The 26763-nt window shown below is 41.2% G+C and overlaps 1 protein-coding gene across 2 annotated transcripts in view; it reads right to left on the bottom strand.

The window, feature by feature from the left end:
• Positions 1-23823, bottom strand: part of KDR (kinase insert domain receptor) — a gene marked incomplete at its 3' end in the record, with an annotated part of 44367 nt that extends 20544 nt beyond the window's left edge. Inside the window, exons 1-15 of one of the 2 annotated variants that reach the window (XM_079153739.1) lie at positions 23447-23823; positions 19620-19713; positions 17442-17638; positions 14582-14712; positions 14152-14320; positions 12667-12806; positions 11941-12118; positions 10401-10515; positions 10147-10310; positions 8088-8244; positions 7051-7174; positions 6434-6542; positions 5253-5588; positions 2531-2677; positions 2074-2205 (exon numbers count right to left, since the gene is read on the bottom strand). In XM_079153739.1, the coding sequence (XP_079009865.1) occupies positions 2074-2205; positions 2531-2677; positions 5253-5588; positions 6434-6542; positions 7051-7174; positions 8088-8244; positions 10147-10310; positions 10401-10515; positions 11941-12118; positions 12667-12806; positions 14152-14320; positions 14582-14712; positions 17442-17638; positions 19620-19713; positions 23447-23534 (2281 nt within the window). In that variant the 5' untranslated portion in view covers positions 23535-23823. The remainder of the gene's footprint in view (positions 1-2073; positions 2206-2530; positions 2678-5252; positions 5589-6433; positions 6543-7050; positions 7175-8087; positions 8245-10146; positions 10311-10400; positions 10516-11940; positions 12119-12666; positions 12807-14151; positions 14321-14581; positions 14713-17441; positions 17639-19619; positions 19714-23446) is intronic. The other variant, XM_079153738.1, reaches the window with a different exon arrangement.
• Positions 23824-26763: the final 2940 nt, after the last annotated feature.

Genomic DNA, 26763 nt, shown 5'->3' with positions numbered 1-26763 from the left:
CTGGTTTTATTCTGACAGTCAATGTTTTGATATGTGTGGAGTTTGAAAAAGGATTGTTTAAGAAACCGCATAGGAAATAAATCAAGTCCTTTAACCAGAGAGCTACTTGTGACCATACGCCTACTCTGCACTTTAAATATGCTGTCCCACTTAATTCTCTCAGCAACCTGCAAGTTCCAGAAGAAAAAAGAAAAGATCAGAGAGGTTATGCTACTTGATTGGATGCACACAGGTAGTGAGTGAGTCAGTCAATACTTAAACTAGGTCTGTCCAACATGAGCTGACCATTACACTCCCCTGCCCCCACATAGCAGGGTCCTGAGTGAGGAAAAGGCAGCACTGAGATGAGCAATCATGCGTGACCTAGGAACAGGAGTTTAAAACCACTCATGAACGGAAAGAGAAGAGGAGAAGCTCAAGGTGGACAGGAAAGTGGCAGGTGTTCTGGGCTCCCGAGGACAGCTCCCAGTGGGAGAAATCAATGAGAAGGAGGCCCTGGACTACAAGCGATGATGAAGAAGTGCTCATCATGGGGTCTCCCATTGGAAGAGTGCCATGTGGCTCAAATCAGGCCACAAGCTGTGGGAAAGGCCCGTAGCTTCCAGAAGACAGGAGACACGCAATTAATTAGTTGGCAAAATAAGAGTTAACAGGACACGATTCCAAGTGTCTGGGAGTAGGTTTTGCTTCTCCTTAGTGGTCCTAAGGAAGTGACTCTGCATTTATAGAGAGAGAGAGTTAAGATTCATCTCTACAGGGAGAGCAGAGAGTTCAAAGATTTCGATTGTCTGTAGCAGTATGTGTATCAGTATTCCTATGTGAACATTTGGGAACCTACCAGGGGAATCAAACATTGACCTCTCCTTTTCTTGGCATTCTCTGCAGGTAAGAAGTCCCTGTAATCTCTATCCCAATAGTCCCTCTTAGGCATCAGTAACCAGAAGCAGACAGCTGATAGAGGGAGGCAGAGCATGGAAGAGCCTCCCTAAGATTCACCCTTGAACATGAGTTCCTTTGAAAGAAGCAAAGCCACCACATCCTTTACTTACAAGTGCAGTTTATGAAATAGTAATAAACCTACAGATTTGAAAATATGTCAATATGTCTAGATGCAATAACTTGGATATGACAGATTAAAGGGAAACCAAGAGACAAGTTAGGATGAGTTCGTAGAAACCCCTTAGTCCCTCTTCTACCACCACCCTGCTCTTCTGCACTTGGGCACCATTTCTTCATCCCATACACAGTATGGTTTCATGTTCCCCCAGTGGGTTCCAAAAAGACACAGGAATACACGTCTTAAGAGAAAGTATTCTGTCACAAATTGCTTTCCCTATCTGAGAAAATGCCAGATGTCACATCACTCCCAGGTTTCCATTCAGATTTACATGAGAACCAAAATTTTCCATTTCAGAAAAGCAAAGGTCTATTGTTTGCAAGTGAATCTTGACTATCCTTAGTCTAATGAAAACTCTGCACCCTTGAAACTCATTGGACGGCATTGATCTTCAGGATTAAACAGCAATTCTAATGTTTTTCCAAATAAATGCAGAGGTATCATTTCCATGCATTAACCCTGCCTGGCTAAGACTTTTTCCACAATGAGATCTGCACAGACAGGAAATGTGATACAAGCAGAATTCAAAAAAACATTATGTTTTCTGTTAAAAGGATATATGGTTATTGACAAAAATTTATAAAGTACAGGTTGACCATCCTTAACCCAAAACTCCAAACTCCAAAATTCTCCAAAATCTGAAACTTTCTGAGCATTGACATGACACTAAGAAAGGAAAATTCCACACCCAATCTCATGTGATGGGTCTCAGTCAAAACACAGGCACATTAAATAGATTGTATAAAATTGCCTTCAGCTTATGTATTATATGAAGTTTCCATGAAACAGAAATGAATTTTGATTTCAGACTTGGGTCTCATCCAAGATCTAATATATATGCAAATATTCCAGAATCTGAAAAAAATCCAAAATCTGAAACACTTCTAGTTCCAAGCATTTTGGATAAGAGATACAATCTTCAAAACCCGGTAATGAGTCCATGACCCCACACTGACCTTCTATGATGAAAAACATCTCCCCTTTCATACATCCAAGCATATTGCAGGCCTGGCAGGTGTAGAGGCCTTCGTCCTCCTTCCTCACTCTGCGAATAGTCAGGTTCCGGTTCCCATCTTTCAACACAATGCCTAAGAGAGGACAGAAATAGTTATTCTTACTTCTGATGGTGTGATCTATGGAGCTTTTCAGTAAGAAATTTTAAAAATATAAATGCTGCCCTTCATCTTGGGCTCTTCTCTAACTCTGAAGATTCCCACAGGAACCACCGCTGACCCATGTCCCATGAGGCTTCCATGAGAATTCATCAGTACTCTGCTTCCATGACTCTAAAATGAGCAGAACGACGTACACTAACTCTGCCTTTTTGTCTAACTTAAATCAAGATATAATGTGGGTCTTGGATAACATTCCTGCACATTTCTACAACCAAAGAAATAGACAAGTTCTGTTCACCTGAGTCTTCTACGAGGGTCTCGTTATCTTTAAACCACGTTATCTGTGGAGGAGGGTTCCCAGATGCTGTGCAGGCCACTTCGATGGTTTCACCAATACTCGTTGTCTGATTCTCAAGGATTCCTGTGATCATGGGTGCCATGCGCTCTGTGCACATAAAAATAAAATCAGAGAACCTGCAGTCGTAACTTTGGGAATGGTTTTAGTATCAATGAACTGCTGAACAGCAACCTGTTGATTTACCAAGCTGAAAACACAAAGAAGTTGATGACAGCCCTGCTGGTCACTGAGTAAAGTCAAATAAAATAAAAATAAAGTCAAATAAAAGTGTTCAGACAGATCACTGCATGTCTCTGAAGAGTCACATTAGTGATTCTTCCTGGAGAGCACACAATAAAGGCTCAGGGGCATGTTTTGAGATTTCCCCCATGTGAAACTCTGCTCTCATAAAATTTCTAGCCAATGATACCCTAGAATGCTGCAGTGTTTTCTCTTGGAAATTACCAGACTTCAGTGTAATTCCACAATGAATGCCTAATATTTGGTAATTTTTACAAAATTTGCTTATACTATTTGTAACTATATACAAACTATATATAGTTTATAACTATAATATATACTAAGGTATAAACTAACTATATTTGTTTATAATACCTGTCTTTTGAATGAGCAGGTCAGGACGGGTAGCCTTATTTTTAGAAGAAATAACTACAGTTCAGTGGTTTGAACAACTTGTTCTAGTCTCTATAACTAAGAAAACAATTGAAGTAATAACACGACCTGGTAAACCTAAAAAGTCCAGTGCTATTTCCACTAAAACAGAAACTAAAAGAATAATATCCTGAGGAAAGTCAGGGATTTAAAGTACACAAAGTCTATTGGTATTCATTTAAATGTACAACAAAAGCATATCCAATCTGCCAGTCTATGTCTTTTGGTTGATGAGTTTAGGCCATTCACATTCAATGTTATTATTGAGAAATAACTTTTCCCTGTTATTTTGATTTATTTCCAGTTCTTAATTTGAATTTGTTTCTCCTTTGATTGATTATTCTTCTAGTGTAGAAAATTTTTTCTAGTGTGAAAAATTAGATTTACCTTTCCCTGCAAATCATCCACAGTGCTATAGAACTATCTTGTCCAAAATAAATGAACAAGCCGGGTGTGGTGGCACACACCTGTAATCCCAGCAGCTCCGGAGGCTGAGGCAGGAGGACAGTGAGTTCACAGTCAGCCTCAGCAATGGTGAGGTGCTAAAAAACTCAGTGAGACCCTGTCTTTAAATAAAATACAAAATAGGGGTGGGGATGTGGTTCAGTGATTGAGTGCCTCTGAGTTCAATCCCTGGTACTCCCTCACTCAAAAAAACAAATGAACATCAAAAAGAGTCATGTTGGAAGAATCCACTCCAATATTTAAGAAAGTAAGATAATCTCAGTGCAGGACATGGGGGCAAATGTACAGGACTCCATCCAGTCTATTTCTAAGAATAGATTTCAGAACAGTGACTTAGACATCCTTAGAGAAGCAAACCAGCTAACTGGGAGCTCATATTTCCTTGGGCAAAGCCAGGAGCCTCCTTCAGAGCTCTTTCTGAATTCTTCCATTAGCTTGAAACCAGCACAGCCACTAATGCCAACAGAAAATACAAGGTCATGTGGTCATGTGTGTGGTATAATTTCAAGGACTCTGGGAATGATCTGATCCCACAATATCTTTTCTTCTTTCAGCTGATTTTTAAAACCAGCAAATCATATATAACTGTCTATCTGAAAATGCCTCCTAAAATACACCAACTCTCTGAGCAAGACACTATTCCTTTAAAACTTTCATATAGATTAGTTTACCTGGGAAGTTCCCATTCCTAACAGTGAGAGAGAGAGAGAACACATTCATTCTAAGCACTGGAAAGGGACCCTATAAGAAGGAGAAAATAGAAGGACATGGCACAGAGAAATTCTCCAAATTCACCCAGTTTTCCCCAGAAACAAAGCTATAACTACCCAGCTTCTGTACAAAGCACTAGGTCAGGTAAGCTTCACCGAGAGAGCAGCTCCAACTAGGAATTTACAAAGCTTTCTGGTTACCAAAAGTATCATCTATTGACCTTGAGCTGTCCTGAGCCATGTGAGATGCCCCAGAGGGCCTGACAGTGAATGGAGAGGCCCTCCCATGGACTTCGCTAGGTCTAAACTCAAACCATTGTCACTGTCCACACAGCAGGAATCTCATTGAGCAGCTAGCAGAGGCTACTGTATTCTGTGACTAGAGCTCCAGGAGGATGCAAAACAGGACCAGTTCCTACCCTCATGGACTTGGAGAGCTCACTGTGCTGTGCCTGCCCATGGTTGCCTACATTCTATCTTGTCCATCTTGGCCATCAAAACCAACTTATAGCACTTTCTTGCCTCATAGTAGTATTCCACAAAAGTCTTGATTCAAATAAGTGAATGCAGAAAGTTCTCTGGTTCAAGTAAATCTCATGCAGACCCTAGCAAGCTACCCCATCATAAAGGCTAGAAAGAGCTACATTATCTTCTCTTTTTAATGCGTCACTTCATCATTACTAGCTTTGTTCTGCCTTGAGGTCTTTCAGTGACCCAGTGTATACAGTCTACTTCACAAGCTCCTAGAGGACAATAATCTTCACACAGCACCTGAAAGCACTATTTTTATGGCATTCCAGTTGTCTTGGGACAATGATCCAGAGCTGCCTCTTTACCTAGGACTATGAGTTGTCTGACCACACATTGTCTCTTCTTGGTCTTCCTGTCTTGAGCAGAGCAGACATAGTCTCCTTGGTCCTGCAAGGACACATTCTGGAACTCCATGATCAAAACATCATTTGTGCTATTAGAGAACATGGTGGCATTCAGTTTCCAAAGAGCATCCAAGTTCTTGCAAACAGGCGTGAGCAGCTCTCCCATGGGGATAGCCTGAGGGCGGAGCTTGTACCACGTGAGGTTCTCAAATGTGGTTCTGTCTGCAGTGCACCACAGAGACATGCTTTCCTGCTCGGTGGGCTGGCTGGCAGGTTGCAAAGTAATTTCAAGACCCTCTGAAATATAAAGCCCATAGTTAGAGAACTGTGACTTCACTTGTTAGAGTACTCTACTAGCTTTTTGCTGTCCTCAAACTGTGATGTACCAAGAGAAGTTAAGTTCTAGCAGTCTCAGACAATTTACTACAAAGAGACAACCAAACTGAATGACTCCGGTACCAAAATTTATTATCTGGAAATGTAAATTAACTCCCTAGATATATATCACATCTCTACTTGGAGCTCTAAATTCAGCTTTTAAGATTTAAAAAGAAAAATCCAAAGCAAGTTATCTAATCATATATCATGGAATTCTAAAAATCAGTTGCTTATTAACACACAATACTCCACAACAATACAGCTACATTTATTACAACTAATTAGCCCAGGCTAAAATATTTTATCCAGTACAGTCAACTAAGGTTTATCCAAGAAACTAGGATATACAGGCAAAAATCAGAAGCACTGTACAGTACTGTTTCCATGTCATTCCTATGGCTTCCAGAAGCCCCAACTTCAGCAGTTGTTCAGAGCAAACCCACCAATATTTATTGACCCTCAGTAAGCCATACACTGTGTTAGACTCTGCTGAGCATGAGACATGACCCACGTATGACACATAGCTTGTGGTTTAAAGCACGCGTGAAACTTCTCTCCAGTGAAGGTGTATGAACTGACTTCACAAAGCCCAGGAGCTACCTGGGGAGTTTTAATTTGTGAACAAAAGCACCAGTTCTAGATCCAAGTCTTCTTCCTGCCCTCCATCCCTCTCACATGAATGGCAAGGACAAGAGAATTTCCAAGCTCAGTAGCCCCGGGTGAGTGGTGAGTGATCCACCCACCCTCCAAAGAGGAGTACTCACTGGTCACGTGGAAGGAGATAACCCTCTCTCCTCTCCCAGCTTTGTTGATGGCTTCACATTTGTACAGAGCTGACACATTCGCAGCTTGGATGACAAGAGTACTCACAGTCTGCGGGGAAAACAATTCCCAGGCCATCAACAATGCAGGCTGTGTTTGTGCACATGTATTCAGAATAAAACTCAGCAGTCCTCACAATTGCTAAGACCAGCCCACTCCATTCACACTACCACCCTGACCACTCTCAAACTTACGCAGTTATAATTATGCAGGAGTGTAGTTCACACATTATACAAAAGTGTTTTGGAAATCATTAGGTTAATGATGTGTTTTAATATAACAGGTGCATTTTCTCATTCTCATAGCTATAAAATTGAAATCACTTTACAATAGATGCCTAAATTAAATAGCATTCATATTTCAATTTTTTCTGATAAGTTATTAGTAAGCTAATGGCAGCACTAAAAGTCAATGGTATTTTAAAACTGACTTAATATGCTATTATTTTATCAATCTCTCTATTGGATTATTAATCTCCAATGTGCCTCACATATTATCATATTGTTCTTCCAATAAAGAGAAATAAGGAGATTTTCAAATTAAAGAACTTCCAACTCACTTTATTTTTTCCTTCAATTACGGCATATTGGTTTTTGTTGACTTCAATTCTATTTCCTCCCTGGAACTCCTCCACATTTCTCCATTCTTTACAGGTATATTGGTTTGTCATTAAGGCAGCTTGGCTACACAAAAGAGATAACAGATACATTATGATTTAACCTCTTTATTCAAATCAATAGTATAAGTGAGGAAAAGGGTCAGAGTTTGGTGATTGTGTTCTTAGAAATAACTTTCCAAGCAGCCTACCACTTTACAAGACTTGGCGCCAATTAAAAATAGGCCTCGGTATTGAAGGAAAAGGTCCTAGGTAGGTTCATTCAGGATACAGGAGGGAAGCAGCTATTCTGGGAACAAACCTCCATTCATAAATTGGATCGACAAGACAATTCAGGCTAATTTAGTTCAAAGGAAGGTAAGGAAACTTAGAAGCCATTGGGCTTCTTAAAGTCATTTCTTTCTGGGACCATGGCCTTTGTGTAGGAAATGGCCAGCAGCTGAGGAAGAAACTAGTAGTGGTCATTTCAAAAACAACAACAGGAAGTGGACTGCTTTCAGTGGTGGTGGTTGGTTGTTGTTGTTGTTTTTCCTTAAGGATGTCTGGATTTGTGTTGGGACTTGATAAGCTGGGCCTGAGACTCTGGGAGCTGGCTGGACGAGGTTTATCACTGCCTCCCATCCATCCGCACTTCCTCTGAGAGACGGACCTTCTCAGATAAGTGAGAGTGAGGTGGTGGTCTCCCATTGACTGTCAGAAGAAGAGTCAAAGATTGGCAATTAGCGAATGGAGCAAATAACCCGCATTTGCAGAAGTGCGTACCAGGACCAAGAAAAAAGAGCTAGCTAATCACATGTTGGGATACCCCAAGCCAAAATACCTGCTAAAACTGAAGATAAAAAAAGACAGAAGGAGATTCCAAGTTCCTCTGGAGGGATACCTTGCTTCGAGACAGTCTCCTTGGTGCAGAATGAAGCATGGCATAGCATGGCTATAAGAAAGGCAAACTGGCAGGAAAAAGGGCATGTGGCCCTACCCACCTGTGCTTGTAGGAGCACTCACTCTCCAACTGCCAATACCAGTTGATGTGACGCGGGGGAGGAACAGCATAGACCGTACACGTCAGTGTCTGCGTGGTGCCGTACTGGTAGGAATCCACGGGAGAAATCAGGGACTTCTCACCAATCTGGGGTGGGACTGGAGATGGGAGAAACAATTTTGAACTGTCAATCATCTTTGGGGAATAAAAGTAAAGAATTTCAGCCTCAGAAGCTGTTTTTTTAAGCATTTGCTTTTGCCTCCACTTTCTTTGCCAAAGAACATCTAAATTTGAAAACAGAAGTTTCGAGTTCTGGTGGTACTCATACTAATAACACTAAACTAGGAATAATAAAAACTAAGAAGCTGCATGACTTTCTGCAACATTCACAATCGTATGCCTCAGTTTTCCTCATCTGTGTTTCAGAGATAATTCTCCCTGTCTTCCCAATCTTACGACATCAGAGCATGGCTACGGAAGGAAATAGTTGGAATAATACAGTAAATATGTTTATTATGCACCAAGCATTGTTGTGTGTGCATGACATTGGTTAATCACTTTACATCTGAGGAAAATGAAATGGAAAAGTTCAAAGACTTGCCCAAGGTCACCCAGTCAATATGAGGCAAAACCCAGCACAAATCCAGACACTCTCACTTTTGAAAGCAAGCACTGATAAATCAGGGCATTAGAAAGGAAGTTGTAAATCCTTAGAGAGCATCCTGCTCTCTCTCTCCCCCTCCTTCCTCCCTCCTTCTTTTCTTCCTTCCTTCCTCCTTCCCTCCTTTTCTCCCTTTTCATTCTTCTTCAGTTCCAAAGTCATTAGTATAAAACGATGACCTTATCACAGTCAACATAAATCCTGTCTCAGAGAGAAAGAGGATGAAAACCAAGGCTGATGGCCACAGGGATGCATTCTATAAAGATTTACACCTTCCTCTCTACTTTCAAAAGAAGGGTAAATGCTGGGGTGAATCAAGTGTCTCGTGACTTCATAAATTGATAATATGGGAGTCATTTGCTCTTCGTTTTTCTTTTGCTTTTGCTTGCTCATTTCCTTCTCCTGTCCTTCTTTGCAGTTTTCCATTTTTCTCTTTTCCCCTTCTCCTATACCCAGGCTGATTCTAAGCAACTTTCTAGAACCTGTTACGTGTAAAATACTCCCTGAACAAAGAAATGAAGCCAAGTTCAGCAGACATACAGAGGAGTATCAGGACATGTGGGGAAGTGCCTTAACGTCATGAGAGCATCTTAAAGTTTTAATGTGGCATGTCAGTAGGGAACACAAATAATTACAACAGAAAAGCATTTCTCTAACTGTTTTTGGAGTGAGACATTATTGGATTTACTCAGGGGAAAAAAGTGCACTGGCCAGATAAGTTTATTAAATCATGAATAGTCCATCTTTCCCCTGGAGAATGGTAATGTTCATTAGCCTGGTAAAGGTCCTGAGAAGTCCTGCAATAAGGAAACTCTTTCACATCACTTTATACGCCCCCATAGTCACTTGACTATAGTACCTTTCTTTCCCCCACTCCAAATATTTAATATCTTTCAAGGTGAGGAAACAAATTTTAAATCCTCCTTAAATTAAATGCTTACTGTCTTTCTTTTACAAACTCAGAGTCAGATCCTGGACTCCAGGCAGGCTGTCAGTGTGACCCTGAAAAAGCCTTCTGAGTGGGGTCTGCCCATGCATCACAGATGCATGGCACCAAACTCAAGAGTCTTCCCCATCTGCAGACCAGGTGCACAATTCCCCAAGACAGGAGTAAACTGGCCCTGCAGGCATTCTTACTTCACAGTATCAGACCACTGAGTGCATTAATCTCTCATTTAACCACCAAACTGCTCGTGTCCATGACTTCTTAAGGAAGCAAGGCCAGAGCACACTGACCCATGTTTCATCTCAACTCCACCTCCTTCAGTTTTGCACACTGGCCCAGCCATAATGTGAGTGAGCAGCAGGAGGCAACAGAGTGTGGGTTGACAGTTTAGAAAGACACAGTCACACTCTGCATAATAAATCTTGGGCAGAGGGGAAAACTGAATGGACTCACCATTCACAACCAGAGACACCATGTGGCTCTGCTTCTCCTTTGAAATGGGATTGGTGAGGATGATAGTGTAATTCCCTGTGTCTTTTTCACTCACTTCCATAATCGTCAGCGCATGCCCCACTTTGATTGTGTGATTGGACTCAAGGAGTCTTCCATTTTTATACCTGTAGGAGGGAGAGAAATTCTAGAAATTAGTGCAACTGAAGGGTGTGCTCTCACGGGAAGCACGCTTTGCCCTTACTTCCAATAGTTACCATTTGATTTCAGGTGCTGGGTAACCGAGGTACTTCACAGGGATTCTGACACGGTCTCCCACTGTGGCTTCCACCAAAGATTCCATGCCACTATCAAAAGCAACAAAGGGTTTTGCTAGAAGAAAATGAAAACAATTATTCTCTTAAATGTCAAGGTATTGTGAATGGTGATTTGGTTTAGTTTTTCATTTCAACTGAAAAGTGAAAGCCCTTTGGGGTCTGAGTGCTGTAGTTCTGCCTCTCCCTGCTCTGTCTTTCTGTAGGGCACATGCCAGTTTGTCTCCAGTCTCTGCACTGACTTTTCTCACCCCTCCAGTGCACTTCCACCATCCCAAACTAGTCACTTCTTCGTGCAGCTTCTCCAAGTCTCCCAGGGACCCAAGGGAACTTCTGGTCCTCGGCTCCCATGACAACTTCCGCACGCCCTCCCTGTGTTTATGTGCCCCAAGACTCAGATCCCAGACCTACTTCTTTCTCTACACCTGCTTTCGTCTCAGGTTTGAAGTACCAGGTACATAATCCTAAATTCCCATCTCCTGTCTGGACTTCTCCAGGTTTACATAATAACTATCTCCACTTGGATGTTTAATGGACATCTCTGAATAATCATACCCAACCCGTTTCCCCAAACCACACTCCCTCCTCAATCTTCCCTGTCTCAGAAAAAACATCACCATCGCCTCAGCTGCTCAAGCTGAAGTTCAAGTCACCTTCTGCTCTTTTTCTCTTACACCCACAGTCAGAGAATCCATCAGCAGGCCCTGTCGACTCTACCTTCAAACACGGGCAGAATCAGATCACTTCTCACTGTCTTCACCTCTACTACCCACATCGTTCACCCTCTCTCATCTGAATTACTGCAATGAGCCCCTGCCTGGTGTCCCTTCTCCTGCCCTTACTTACTTACTTGGTATTCCTTACAAGCTACAGAGTAATCCTATAGAACAGAAGCTAAAGCTCTCTTTCTCTGATGCATTTCCATATATTAAATCTGAAATCCTTTCCAAAGTTTGTAAAAAGGGAGCCATGTAAATTATTTAAAACTGAGAAATGTACATGCATGAAAGAGAATAAGTGAAAAATTAAGATGATTTCCAAGGAAAAGCAGAGCCACACGGAATCTCTGCCCAGAACTCCACAGTAAATAATTAAATCTGAGTTGCCCCAATTTGCAAAGCTCATACTCGCTCAAGCAGGCCTCTCAGCTTTATAGTAAAATGAAAATTTTTAAAACTGCCTTAGACACTAATACTATGCCTGTTGTAGTAATAATTATAATCACAATTAACTATAACAAGCAATATTTAGTAAGCAATTATAATATTAGCTCATTGTATTTTAAAATTTGGATTTTAATCCAAAATCCTGACTCTAAAACTATGCTCTTGACCTCTAGGTCATATATCCTCCATGGCAAGAGCTCAAAAGTATTTTCTAAAAGAACAAAAGAGGAATCTTCAGGTGACCTAAATATATTTCAGTTATCTCACTGTTCTAGGTATAGCATTAGAGCATAATTCCCAAGGAGATGCCAACTTACCATGGACTCTGACAAATGTGCTATTCTTTTTGGTCATCAGCCCACTGGATGCTGCACAGGTGTACAGCCCTTGGTCACTCCGGGTGACACCATCTATGGTCAAGGTGCTCAAAAATTTCTTCATCACAGTCATAGACTGGGTTTTTAGGTCTCGGTTTATAAGTTTCTTATGCTGATGCTGAAAAAAAGGAGTTTCCTAAACTTCAAAAGCCCAGCATAACATTAACCAACAGCTGCAAGAGGCCCAAGAAATCAAGCTTAACTATTTAATGTTAGTAAAGGGGCTTTTAACATCACGTAGACAGCAAATTCATTTGGATTCAGGAGAAATAAATGGAAGCAACTGAATTAGGATGTAAAAAATCCCACCTCGGGAGAAGGAGATGCCCATGGATTGCAGAAACACAAGTAAAAGTGACCATTGTTTTAGGGGAAGTGTCTCTTTAAGGAGAATTCCTTAAAGCGGGAGGCAAGCAACCACCTAACGAAAATGAATATTCAGTCTGATTACAGCACAGTGGAGCAGAATTTTTAGTGCTGCATCTTTTTGTGTGGTTTGTTATGTTCTGCAATGCACTTAAAGTGTGTGTGTGTGTGTGTGTGTGTGTGTGTGTGTTAAGGTCCTCATATTTTATCTGGCCAGAGAGGGCCCTATCTCTTAACGAGATTTTGTTGGGGTTTATTATCAAAGTATTTAGAGGTCTGGCTTTGGATTGTTAGTGTTACCTTCAAAGAAGGGTATTCCCAGTTGAAATCAAGCCCCACGTTTAGCTCAGTTCTTGCTGTACAATTTAAGACAAGCTTCTCTCCAACAGATAGCTCCACTTCATGAGGAGGACTCAGAACCACATCATAAATCTTGTACCCTGGAGCAAGCAAATTAAAAACACAGAAAGTGAGAGGGAAAAGATGCCTATAACCTGGCCCAAATTTATTTGAAAGTGACGCAAAATGTGTGACATCATTTTCCCCTAAGGGCCTCATCGATAAATACTTGGTCGCTCTCAGGAAAATGGCTTACAGAGATTTACAAAGCACCACCTTCAAGGATCTCAAGTATGTTGTAATCCAGTGGATATAAAAGTCTAGGCCAGCGATTATCAAGAACACAAGCAACAATAGGTGTTGACGAGGATGTGGGGAAAAAGGTACACTCATACATTGCTGGTGGGGTTGCAAATTAGTGCAGCCACTCTGGAAAGCAGTATGGAGATTCCTTAGAAAGCTTGGAATGGAACCACCATTTGACCCAGCTATCCACTCCTTGGCCTATACCCAAAGGACTTAAAATCAGCATACTACAGAGATACAGCCACATCAATGTTCATTGCTGCTCAATTCACCATAGCCAGATTGTGGAACCAACCTAGATGCCCTTCAATTGATGAATGGATAAAGAAACTGTGGCATATATATACAATGGAATATTACTCTGCCATGAAGAATGATAAAATTATGGCATTTGCAGGCAAATGGATGAAATTGGAGAATATCGTGCTAAGTGAGACAAGTGAATATCAAAAAACGAGAGGACGAATGATCTCGCTGATAAGTGGATGAGGACATATAATGGGGTGTGGAAGGGGTTAGCATTAGGGTTAGGGTTAGGTTTAGGGTTAGGGATAAGGAGGGTGGTAAGGATGGAGGAAGGAAGGACTGTATAGAAGGAAAAGAGGGGTGGGAGGGGTGGGGGAAGGAAAAAATAACAGAATGAATCAAACAACATTACCCTATGTAAATTTATGATTACACAAATGGTATGTCTTGACTCCATGTACAAATAGAGAAACAACATGTATCCCATTTGTTTACAATGAAAAAATAAAAATAAAATAAATAAAAATAAAAAAATAAAAATCTAGGCCAATGGGATCAGCTTTAGTAAACTGTTGAATTTTCCATAAAACAGACACAATTAAAAGAACTAATGCCAAGCAATGCTTCAAATACTGAATTTTTCATAAAATGTGCTCTGAATTGGCGTTCTTTTTCATTCTTGGTGTTGATAAGAAAGGAGAAGAACTCAATTGCACAAGAATTTATAGGATAGGGAAGGGTAGTTGTAATGAATTGCCCAGTTCCATATCCTGAGTTAATATATTTGCCAATGTCCCTGTACTTCACCCTGTACCTTAATCTCCAGAAGCTTCCTGCAAAAAGCCACTCGTTATTGTCTGACATTAATAACATGGGAAGGAAATGTCTTCTTACCTACAACCACAACTATGTACATAATAGACTGGTAAGTTTCATCATTTATTTTTGCTTCACAGAAGACCATGCCAGCATAGCTGATCATGTAACTGGGAATGGTGAAGCCTTTCTTGCTGTCCCAGGAAATTCTGTTGCCATCAGGAACAAACCTTTTTTCTGGATACCTCTGGGTAACAAAGAGAAATATTAAATATTTAATTCAGTGCAATCCCAAAGTGAAAGCCGTGGACAGTGATCACTAAATTCATCTTATTTTTAAGAATACAAGTTAGTTTGTTATTCATTGTCATTTTGACTCTTTCTAAATTCTTTAAATTTAAATTATTTAAAATTCTTTGTGGGTATGCTACTGGAAATGGGTTACCCATCTTAATATTAGCTTGAAATTATGAAAACCTGAGAGATGATCAGAAAAGACATAACTTACTGCACAAAGAGACACGTTGAGGTTTGAAATGGATCCACGACAGGGAATCACCACAGTTTTGTTTTTGTCTTCAGTAATGTACACAACTCCATGCTGGTCACTAACAGAAGCAATAAATGGTGACCTGTAATCTAGAAGAAAATGCAATTTCAACTGTGAGTGACTGGAAGAAAAGCTCATAAACTTTTCAGGTTCATAAACTCCAACCAAGTAAGTGAATGATTGGAAATGACACTTCACATTGGCAACACTGTCCACACGTTAATCTGCTGGGAGATACCTGGCTCCAAAGATAAGTGTGTGCGCGCGCGCATGTGCACAAGCTCATGTGTAAAAAAACTGAAATCTCTAAAAATGAGATTGACTTTTCACAAGGAACATCAACAAGTAGAATATAATTTATAAGTTCTGTATTTTGACAGACTACTATAATTTTTTTCAAAATGAAGAAGGCTATTTAATTTAAATTTTAAAGCTAAATCTATATGCTTTACCTACACATTTTACTGATGTCAAGAAAAATCTATCTTCTCTCTTTAGGCAAATAATGTAAATGCCATGAAAACAACTTAAGATCTTTAACAGAAAGTAGGTAGTGATTTTTATTCATGAAAATACTTTATATGGCATTTTAAGATTGTGAAGATTAGAGGTGAGTCTTTATAAAATAATGCTTAATAGTTACTACATTTAGTTTAAGATTCAGCAGTTATTAATATCTCCAATAACAAATACTTGAAAAGCCACAATGTCAGAGACTGAGAAAAAAAAAAAAAGATTTTAATGTCACTCAGACATTATTCATATGATGTTAATGCTGTACAGGGAACCTACTCCATTCCCTAGAGAGAACGATGATGCTTGAAAGCTCAAAGATAACATTTCATCCTGCTATGCCCAACACATCTGACTGAGCATTTTCAGAGGTGAAGAAAGCGTTAATTGAACCAAAGGGAAGAAAAGCAGCTTATTCTGTGTAACAGCAGAAGTTTGATTTCCTTCCCAGCTGGAAAGCACAGAAAAGCAGCCAATCTAGCCCACCACATGCCATAGCCATTATCTCAGGAGGCCAGGGCCTACTTCCTGGCTCCATCCACTGCTGGAAGGAATGGGGTCAAAAGACTAAGGAAGTAAGGTGGGGACCACAGGGCACATTAAAGACCTGTCTATAGGGAATACTAAATTCAGTGTATTCTCTCCCATTGTTAAGCTTCATGACCAAAACCTTAGATAGCTCAACTTGGAACATTAAGTTGAAACAGGAAGTGAAATTGAATGGTATACCCAAAGACAAGTAGTATCAAAATAGTGCTGGGAATCAATATTTTTCAATATCACCTACGTTTCATCCACAGGTTGAAAACTATTACATGACTTGCAAACCTTTGGAAGTTAAATTAACTCTTTGATGTAAGACTAAAGCTATTCAGTAAATCAATTCTATTTTCAGTAACTGAAAAATAGGAAGTAAACAAAAGAAACCCAAACAACCACCCACCCTTTCAAAATAAAATATTTACTGTAACTCATGAAATGCATCTTCACATGTCTCCAGGTTTCCTGACTTGGGGAGAAGGAAATAACGAGATATAATGGGAGAGGTTCGTCTTGTAGTATTTCCAGACAGGCCGAAAGCAGGAAATCCTTACAATCTTCTGAGAGAGCCTCATCTCCCAAGACTGCCAGATCAAAAGGAGCCAGAAATGCTCCAAGATCTGAGCCCTGTCTCTTTCAAATCCTGCAGAGGGGAGGAGGAGGGCACTATCTTGGACTGTGTTTACCCTGAGCAAAAAATCATTCTCAAACATTGTGCAATGCAGGAGTGACCTAGGTTATTCTGATGTGGTCTCCACTCTTCCATGGCACTGATCACACTGCACCACAGAGATGTAAGTGAAGATATGCAAGAGTGTTTCCCAAAGCTGAGAAATTCCTGTCCTGTAAAAGTCACTTCTGGGAAAAAGTGTAAGTCGTGTTCATCTGCCTCAGATCCCCTGGGATGTAAAGTTGCATATACACAGATAAGTAAAATTCATCCTTCACTGAAAAGAAAAAGTACTTAGTATAGCCAAACAAAATATGATGCAACACTTACATTCTTCAAAATTATACAGTATCGTAGGTATCTCATTAGTTAGGACGCAAGAAAATTAAGGTAGTATCCGATTTTTACAACATAAAAGATAGCATAATTTGTGTTAAAATGCTAAATACACGAAACATTGTATTTTACATTATAAGGACACTAAGGTGAGTCTCTGGTGTCGGTTCCAAAGTGCAAATTTTGTCAGATCACATGACAAAAGAAAAGAAATGCTGTCCTCACAGGGCCCTTTGAGGCTGAGTCATTGTTTGCACATCAGTATGTGAATTATATTTTATAAAGTGTAAGTAGGAAAAAGAAAGCCCCTATGTACAAAAATACTCCAGAATCTTCGGCTGTTTTCCTATACATTCTTGTGAAAATCTCCTACCCTGCTGTAGATAACCTATCTCACCACAGAAACCTCGCTCCAATTCACCCTCCAAGCTTTCTTGATTTCAAAGATTTCAGCTTTTTTTCCCTCAAACACCAGAAGGCTCTTTATGAGGCTCCACAGACAATGGGGACACAGATTTACCATAGGAACAGAGATCAGAGTTGAACTAATTGGGCAAAAGCAATGAAACGTGGCCCAAGTTCCAGACCCAACCAGTGAGTCATTTCTCAAAGGAAGCCCCAGGAGAGAAGAATTTTGTAGATTCCGCTTGGCAATCAGCCTTTGGAGCAAGTCTTTGTTGGACTCAATTCTTCTTTGTGCCTATTGTGTTTTATAACTGGAAAATTAACGTGGGAAATGAATTCTGTGCCATCACTCACCTTGAACATAGACGTAGATGACGGAGGCCGCGTCAGTGTCCCGGTAGAAGCACTTGTAGGTCCCAGTATCATTTCCGATCACTTTTGGAATTGTGAGTGTCTTACAGAAGAAGTCATCACTGCACTCGGTCACCTCCACCCTTTCCTCAGAGACAATCTGACTGTTGGGCCAAAGCCAGTCCAAGTCCCTCTGTCCCCTGAAAAATTAATTCCAAGAAGATATTGACGGGAAGTGTCACACCATGAGGCTGCTTCTAAGACAACAAAAAAATTCTTCAAATTTACATAAACTCCTTGCAGACAGATTCAGAGCCTTCTACCAATAACAAGTTGGACTGACATATGACAAAAGGCCATAGACTTAGCTTCAGGAATCAGCTATCAAGAGTCCTGAGTTTTCAACTAGTTCAAACATTCATTCCTTAAACAAATATTGATTGAACATCTACTATGTGTAAATCATTTTTTGAGGACTGAGGTTATAGCAGCAAATAAGTCAGGCAAAAATCAGTGCCTTCAGGGATGGGGGAAGCTCAGTGGTAAAGTCCCTGCTTAAAGGCTATAAGCCTCTGGGTCCAAACCCCAGCAACATGAAAAAGAAAATCAATGTCTTTATAGAGTCTTAGTCTAGTGGGAGATAGTCAATTTTAAAAAATAAAGTTTATCGTATAAAACACGGATTAGTATTATGCCAAAAAATACAGAAACTAGGGGGCGGAGAGAGAGAGAGAGAGAGAGCAAGAGAGCACAAAGGGTCCTGGAGGGAAGGGGCCTGATGAAACTGACCATATGAAAATTGAGAGGAAGGATATTTCAGGCAGAGGGAACAGTAAAGTTACCTTTACTGGCAAAGAGTAACCAGTTAAGAGTGGGCAAAGCAGAAAGTAAGAGATGAGTTTAGGAAGGACGGAGGTGGAACCGAGGGCTGATCAGGACCTTAGTAAGGACCTAGTAAAAACTACATTGAAGCATAGATTAATTTTATCATAGCATTTCTCTGCAAGACCCCACAGAAAATAGTTAACATCAAGAAGAACATAACCTTATTCAAAGAACTCCAAAACCCCATAAAACCCCATGAGATTGCAGCTATATCAATGAAGTTACTTTTAACATATTCCACAGCTTTTTCAGACTCTAAGGAATTTTCAAGCAGAGTTGCAAAAAGGAGTGTAGAATCTTGGTGGATTTTAAATAATTTTGTTTCTGGAGAATGTCTTGAATTAGCAAAGCTAAAGAAGCAGCACCTGCTACTATGTTTTTTCCCACAGAATGGGCAGTAGGGACCTTCCATTGAATAAGGGGGATACCCTTGCTGCTCTGCAATCTAAAACAGATGTGTGTCATTCTGTTGACTGGTTGGTATTCTGCAAGTATGGAGCAATGGCAATTAGCTGCCCAAGATCCTTTGTGGAGCCCAGAACTCTTTGTCAGAGAGCAACCTTGCCTTAATCTGTCATGTTCTCTGCCAAAAGCATACTAGTCCTGAGAAGCCTCTGGGTCTTTGGTAAATGATCACTACATTCAATCCAAGGTCTTCTAGCTTTCTTTTCTTGCTTTCTAGTTAGAAAACAAAATTTAAAGCCCTTTCTTATCCAAGAGATCTGTTTTTGCAGTTATCAAAAATCAATAGCATGACTTCTTGCTGGCAAGTGGGAGGAGAGACATTCCAGAACAGCAAGCCAGAGCATGAAGTCCGTGACCTGCGCAGGACATGCACTCAATAATATCACTGGCTTAATGTTAAACTGATACTACAGTCAGAATTTTTTCATGAAATAAAGTTCCTACAAAGAACTAAAAGATATCCAAAAGCCATACTGAGTAAAATAAATAATGACTCTTACTTCTTCAATTCTATCCTATAAGGTTATGTCCTCAAACCTCATTTATGCGGTATGCCAGGTGCTATATTGGTTTTTGACCTCTGTGTGTGGGGGGCGGGGGTGTATACGTGCATGCTAAAGAGTAGTAGAAAAAATACCAGCAAAATTGTACATAATTCTTGAGAAGAGACCTTTGTCATAGTTTCATGATTACGTCACTGCTTAGAAACCTCATAACTGATGAACAATTACTATAATGCTATTATAATTCTGCTATAATGGAAATTGTTTTTCCCTCAATAAACAATAAGTTCTTCAACACAGGATATCTTAATCTAAAATGAATCCTTACCTGCAAGTGATTTGAAGAGTTGTGTTAGCCATAATTGTAAGTATGTCTTTTTGTATGCTGAGCCTGGGTGGATCAAGGGAAACACTAGGCAAACCTAGAAACAAATTAAATAAATGAATGTAGGTGCCATTGAGTTAGACCCAATAGGAAACACCTTCCATAAACAATGCATACTCTACACTTTAAAAGGCCTCTTCAGCAATTCATTGTATGAAACTGGGATTTGCTTTTCACCATTCTCAGTAAAAGTTCACAAGCTGTGTCATAACAGGAAGAATGGGCAGATGGTCATAAACCAACACAACAGTTCTGCAATTCATGGAGCTAGGGTGGAGTTCCTGTTTTCCTGCACTGCCAACTTCAAGGTCTTACAAAAGGATATGGGACATTGAAACCAAATGAACCTTCATCGGATGATCTCAGTCCCTTGGGAAAGGACCCGCTGACATTTCTTATAAAACATAGGATGTACACATTTGACCAAATCGCTGATTAATGAAAAACCACTTGGAGGGATTTCTATATAGCTTATCTACGTACCCTGAAGCGGGTGGGAGAGTGTCTATGACCCCATCACATTCTCCTTTGTCAATTTTTTAGTGCACTTCCTCTGGTAACTGGACCTCAAAAGTTGAAATAATGGCTCATGAAGATCACACATTAAAATGGAAGCAGAGGAATTCAGGAAGAGAAAACATCTCCCAATTTCACATACACATGCATATTAATATAATTTCCCTTAGAGAGCTGGACTAAAACTAATGGAATACAAATAAACTCTAAGTGGGAAATCTTAACTTATTAATCAAAGCTCTAAGCTTACCCTGACACCAAGTTTGGAACTCAAACCTGTAAACTTGTATTTATCTAAAGGCTGAGGAGGCAGCAAAATACCACAGGACATATTCTTCACTGTGGGTCACTTCACACCAAGGTAACTGAGTTCTCTGTCAATTAATGGTGAAAAGCCAGCAGGTGCTGAAAAGCATCAGAGAAAAACTGTCCGCCCTGCTAGGCGCTTAATGGATATCAAGATCTTTAAGGTATCAGCTTAAAAAGTAACTGACACTGGGCAAGCACCCCAGCTTTCTAACTCAAATCAATTAAGGACAAATGACTCCCTAGGCCTACGCTGTCATTGACTGATGGGAAAATAAGTGAGGATGAACAAACATGAATAAGTATGAAACAGTATGAATAAAGAGAGTGTAAGTAAACAGCCAGTAGAAATATTCAGTGCACTGAATCTGTGGTCCCAACAAGAACAACTGGAGGTAAAATGGGCAACTGATAGCACACTTTCTCACACCCATACAGATGTGCAAAATAGGTTGCTGACATCACTGTGGATTTATTGAACAATAACATTTTGAAAAAAGCACTGGAAATTAAGTTAGATCAATTAATCTCAGAAATTAATTGACATCAGTGTTCACCTGTATTTGGGGCAGTGATTCTTAAACTTCATACTGAGTTATGATATTCCTAGACTTATAAAATTTGCATTGTAAAAGCATTTCAGTTGATCCTAACGTAGAAGGTCTAAGGACCACTCTTGGATAGCTATGTACCTAGTCATGGACAGTCTGTTAATTAGCATAACATTCTGCAACATGAAGGAAATAATTGTCTCCAATATAAGCAAAACAGAGCAAAGTGTTTAAGAGCAAAAGAAAATCTTCCAATAAGGGAGTTCCCCTTGACACACTAACTTAACACAATTCACACAAGGATCCAAATGAGAAAGAAACCTTTAATTAAATACATTTGTGTGAGAAATTAAACACTTTAAAATGACTGGCTGCTCAATAAGTTATGCCCACTCCACCACCAAAGTAAAAGATTTGGGGTCTTTTTCGTTGTTGTTGTTGTTGTTGTTGGTTTTTTGTAGTCTTGGAGATCAAACCCAGGGCCTCATGTATGCTAGGCAAACACCCTACTACCACACTGCACTCCCAACCCCAAGATACTCTTTAGGTTCTCTCATAAATTACTGCCACAGATCATTTCATACTCCAGACGTATTAGCTATGTAATTTTTTTAAAGACATGTTCTTCATTCATAGGCAGCCAAGACATCACCATACTCTTCTAGAGCCCTATCTACAACAAAAAATCTATTCAACAAAGCTATCAATAATAAATTCAGATTTATCTCTGTAGACCAAGACTCCTTTCTTCCTTTTTTTTTTTTTCTTTTTTTTTTTTTTTTTTTTTCCGGTTCCATTAAGCTTCATTTGTTTTCATTGGCAAATTTGAGTCTTACTCTTCAGAAAGTTCTAAATAAAATGACTATAAGAGGTACATATGCTACTACTCAATAAAAAGCCCTTTTATGTCCAAATCCCATAACCAATATTAATTAATTTGTGCACTGTTACCCTTCCAGCTCAAAGACAGGCAGGAAAAACAACAGTGGCTCTGTCTCTAGAATTCGATGGCACCAATTATAGCCCAATCCAATTAAGCAAGTTGCACACTCCAAAAGGGCAACCTCACCATTATATTCAGGGCAACCAGATCACAGTTACCACTGCTGCACTAGGAAACACCCCAGGCTTTAAAGCCACTCACTTTTTTTTGGAATACAGAACAACCACATGTTCCAAACCTTCATTCTCTTCCAAGAAAGGGGGAGAGTGAGGCATGGAGGTCTTGTCAGGGACAAATGAGTGTCCATGGTGGAGCTGGCCCCAGTGAACCAAGTCATTATTAAGAAAATTCAATAACTGCTGACAGATGATCTTGGTACTGTATGTGAGTGCCAGTGTCTTTTAAGACGAAGTATTCTTTTCTTTTGATATAAGGAATTTTTTGGTTTTTATTCCTTTCTTGCACCCTGTCCCCTTCCTCACCCTCCAAAGGATGGAAATCTGGAAATTGGAAAGCTGTAGCTACAGAAAAGAATGAGAGTGAGGAGAGGGGAACAGAGGAGGAGGAAAAGGGAGAGGGAGAGGAGGACAGCAAGAAGAGAGAGAGGAAGGAGGAGGAGGAGGAAGGGAGGGCTGTAACACCAAGAGCCTGTGTGTTTCTAATCTAAAGGAGAGGAAATTTTACGGGACAAGGAGAGCACCTTCTAGAACTAGGTGCTAAGTTCCGCAGAGGTTTGCAGACCTGAATTTTGACGATTCTCTTAAGCAAACGATTAAAGAACTTCGTAAGATGTTAAGTTGTTTTGCACAAAAAAAGTTGATAGTTTCTTGGAGACACTTAGGGAACCTATCACAGACCTGCGGACGAGCCCCAATGTCCTACCCTTCTCTGTGTTAGAAAAGTGTCACCCTGCACCAAGGAAGAAAAAAAAGTCTCCCTCCGTTTGGACCCCACCTCATCGGATAGGTGCGCGTGTGTATTCGAGCTCAAAGGGAGCAGCAGCCTCGGAGACCTTGCTCCACTCCCTCAGGGACCGCAGAGCACTGTGAGATCCAGACAGCCAGGTTTGCGCTCCCCTCAGGATGTCGTGCACAAACAAGGTTTCACCGCCTGTTCTTGCCTGCGGGAGCACCTCCAGCCCGCCAGCCCAAGGCGCCTTCCCACTCCTGCCTCCCCAGAGCCCGAGGGTGTTTCGGCTCCGCAGGACAAGCTCTTGGCGAGGCCCCAGTAAGATACCATAGTCCTGGAAAGGGAACTGGACTAGGGCTCAGGAAACTGAGTAAACTTGGGCCAGTCTCTGAGCCTCAGTTTCCCTCATGGGTAAGTGAAAGACCCCAACGTGTCAAGTCTTTCCAATTTCTCTGGCTGTCTGATTCCAGGTTAGATCTTCTCACAGCCCATCTCACCGCCCGCACCCGACCTCTCCGCCTTCTCCTACTGAGTGGGTTCCTTACCCACAGTGGTGGCCCGGGTCTCCACGCAGAGCCACAGAGCGATGGCCAGCAGCGCCTTGCCCTCCATTCTGCACCTGGCGCGGGGCATAGTGCCCAGAACTCGAGCTCAGGCTCTTTCTGTCCGCGCCTGGCGTGCAAAGAGGACGCAGAGGTGGAACGCGCTCCCCAGCGCAGGACCCCAGGATACTCAGGGTGAGGACGCCCTGGCTCCGGCCGCAGCTGCAGGGGCTTCTGCGGGTGCGGGTAGGAGAAGTTATGCTGGCTGTGGGAGGGGATCTGGACTCTAGTGCGCAAGTAATGTCCCGCTCGGGCAGAAGAAATGCAGTGTCCAAGCCTGCTCTCCCGGAGTCCCGGGACTCAGTGCCCAGTGCGAGCGCGGGCTGAAACTCTAGATCGCGGGGGCAGGGCCTTGTGGGCGGGACGAGGCGGGGCTCCCCTGCGACCAGCCCGGCCCACCACTGGGTATCCGGCCTGGATCCCCTGCTCCCAGCGCGCACTACTTTCTGTTACCGCACCTGTCCCGGACTGTGCCACGAATCGCCCTGGAGTAGAAAGTCCAGATGCTAGAACTTCATTTCTGGTGGAAATAAGCAGTAGCCAGTAACCGGCGCTAAGCCCTCCCAGATACAGTCAGTGGCTGACCCAGGAGATCTGGGGAGCATCGGCAGAAGCGCAGCGAGGGAAACTGCGCCCTCGCCAGGCGCGTCAAAAAGTGGGACCTACTTCGTCGCTCCGTGAGTCCCAAGTGGCAGAGGATCCGCAGCAGCTTGGGGCAACCGGTGAGAAGTGGATAATGAGCCTACACATACGTGGAGTCGCAACCTGGCAGTGACTCAGCCAGTAGTTTTGAGTTTTGTACTAGAGTGTTCGTTTTAGACAACTTTGGCCAGCACGACTGTTTTAAAAATCCAATCTGAACGGCTTTATTTAGAAAATACACTTGTCCAATTTGCCAACATTCCCGCTATTTCTTCGCCTACCCGGTAGCCTCAAATATTTTGAAGTTACCTTCCTAGACCCAGGAAGCATTTCAGTTCAGGACTCCTGCCTGGTTCTGACCAAAAACCTACAGAAGGGCTCCCAAGAACTGGAGGTGCTCAGGGCTCCAGCGCAGTCGCAGTCGCAGGGAGATGACTGGTTCTTCCAGTGAGGCTGGCCTTGTGGAGAGGCTTTTGTCTACTGTGTTCCCAGGCAAGGAACCCTAGCATGACTTTGACCAGGCCCTTTTCAGAGCAGAGATTCCCCAACCAAGATATCCAACCAAGATATCGGCTGGCCCACGGAAAGGAGGTATTGGCCAGTCAGTGTCTTTGAAGGAGCAATGAAGCCAAGCCTCCGAGACCCTGGGGGCCCGGACACTGACCAAATTTCACCACTTTCTCATGTGTTGACTTCGTGTAGCACTGTTTGGAGGGGAATCCTGGTTCCTTTAGGTCATTTGTCCCTTCTTTTCTATTTCTTCCCACGCCTGAGGAGCGACATCAGATGTCCTCTTGATTATATAGTCTTTTACTTCCCAGATATAAGCAGGTGCTATTTAAATGACAAGCTGAACATCGTTCAGCAAGATGAAGAAACAGAATTGTTGTTTCTATATCTAATCCAAATCAGATTACTTGTACACAGAAAATGGAATGTTTTTCTCTTTCTCTGTTTAAAAGTATTTACTGTATTTACTCTTCTACTTTTCCAGGTTGACAATTAGAAATATTTTATCAGTGTCTGAAACACAATAATGTATATGATGGTTAAATTTTTGAGAAAAAATACGAAAAGTTTTGGAGTGGAAAGATCTTCCTTTGCAGTCAAACATTTTATGTTTCCTTTTCCCAAGGAAATTCTATGTTCATATAGGTATAGGTATTTCCCACCCTTCTTTTCACAAATAGTGGCTTGGTGTAAACAGTTTTGAGCCTTCACGTTTTTTGAATTTTAATAGATCTTGGAGATTTTTCTCCATCAGCCCTTCTCATTATTGTAACACCATTAAAAATAGTGTTCTACTGTGTAGATCTACTAATATTTTTCTAGGTATTTATTGGGAAGAGAGGGGAAGATCCTTAAAGAAACTCTTTCTGCTAGTACAGTTAGCAAATAAACCAGGATGGGGTCTGGCAGAACTGGATAAAGAGAAGGGAGATGGATCCTGGTTTGGAGAAGGCAATGTTTCTCCATCTCATTCCCAAACAGTTTTTCTCTCTGGAAGCCTTATTTACAATTCATGACACTTCCTCTTCCATGTCTTACTTAAGAAGATAGTGTCTCCTCTAAATGCAAACCAGAACCTGCAGGCCCCGTGGTAATAGCCCCTTTAGAAGTCTTGGAGGAAATGATGTATCTTTGATGGCCACAGGACCAGAATTTTGCAGGATCTCAATGAAATCAGTCTACCACATTCCCTCTCACACAGCACTTAGAAGTGCCTTGTGATTGTGAAAATGGCAAGGTCTGTTAAAAAAAAAAAAAAAAAAAAAGTATGTCCCATGTGCAATGCCTCCCATTTTCTGGCATTGCAAAGGATTGATTTTTGTAAGCTAATTTGATGTTATAAAATGGCCATCACCTAGCAAAGCACCCCAAGTATATTCTGTGTTCCATAGATGGCACTCAGAGAAACTGCAGAGGAGTGACTAAGTGCACAGTCTCCAGGGCCATGCTGCCTGGGTTTGGCTCCCAGATATATCACTTACTGTCTCTACATGATCTTGACTAACTTATGGGTTACATTTCTATAAAACATGCAAAGGATTATAATAGCATCCTCTTCATACAGATTTTACAAGAATTAAGTGAATTAATACATGTAAAACACTTAGAATAGGACTCAGCAGCTGGCACTCCCAGACAAGGTGTTCACCTTGATACACCTTGAGAAACATTCTGCAAAGTTTGGTTATACTACTACAGTGCACGGACTCCTTGAGCTGCCAAGATCAAACTGCAGATAAGGCTTACTCGTTGCTTTTTGAGCACTTACTATCTGTTAGGTAGTATACTAGGAGCTGGGATTACAGTGATGAAAATAATAGTAATAGGAGCAGAAATGAGCAGTCATCACAACAACTTCACCCAAGGAAAATTTAATTGAATCACAGAATTGTTTGCATCCCCGGCTATTTCTTTGGACCTTTGCACACAGAATAGACAATATGCACATCCAACACACTGCATATTTTACACTCTGTGCCCCCCGAATTTGGTTTCATCACCATCACTACTTTGGACTTCATATCATAACAAATAACATACAAGGATAGGCAACAGGCTAACGATTATGAGAGTTGGATGATAGCTACAATAAAGTTTCATTCTTCTAT

This window comes from Sciurus vulgaris (genome assembly GCF_902686455.1).
Source record: "Sciurus vulgaris genome assembly, chromosome: 9".
Classification (NCBI taxonomy): Eukaryota; Metazoa; Chordata; class Mammalia; order Rodentia; family Sciuridae; genus Sciurus; species Sciurus vulgaris.
This window is presented reverse-complemented; position numbering and strand designations above follow the sequence as displayed.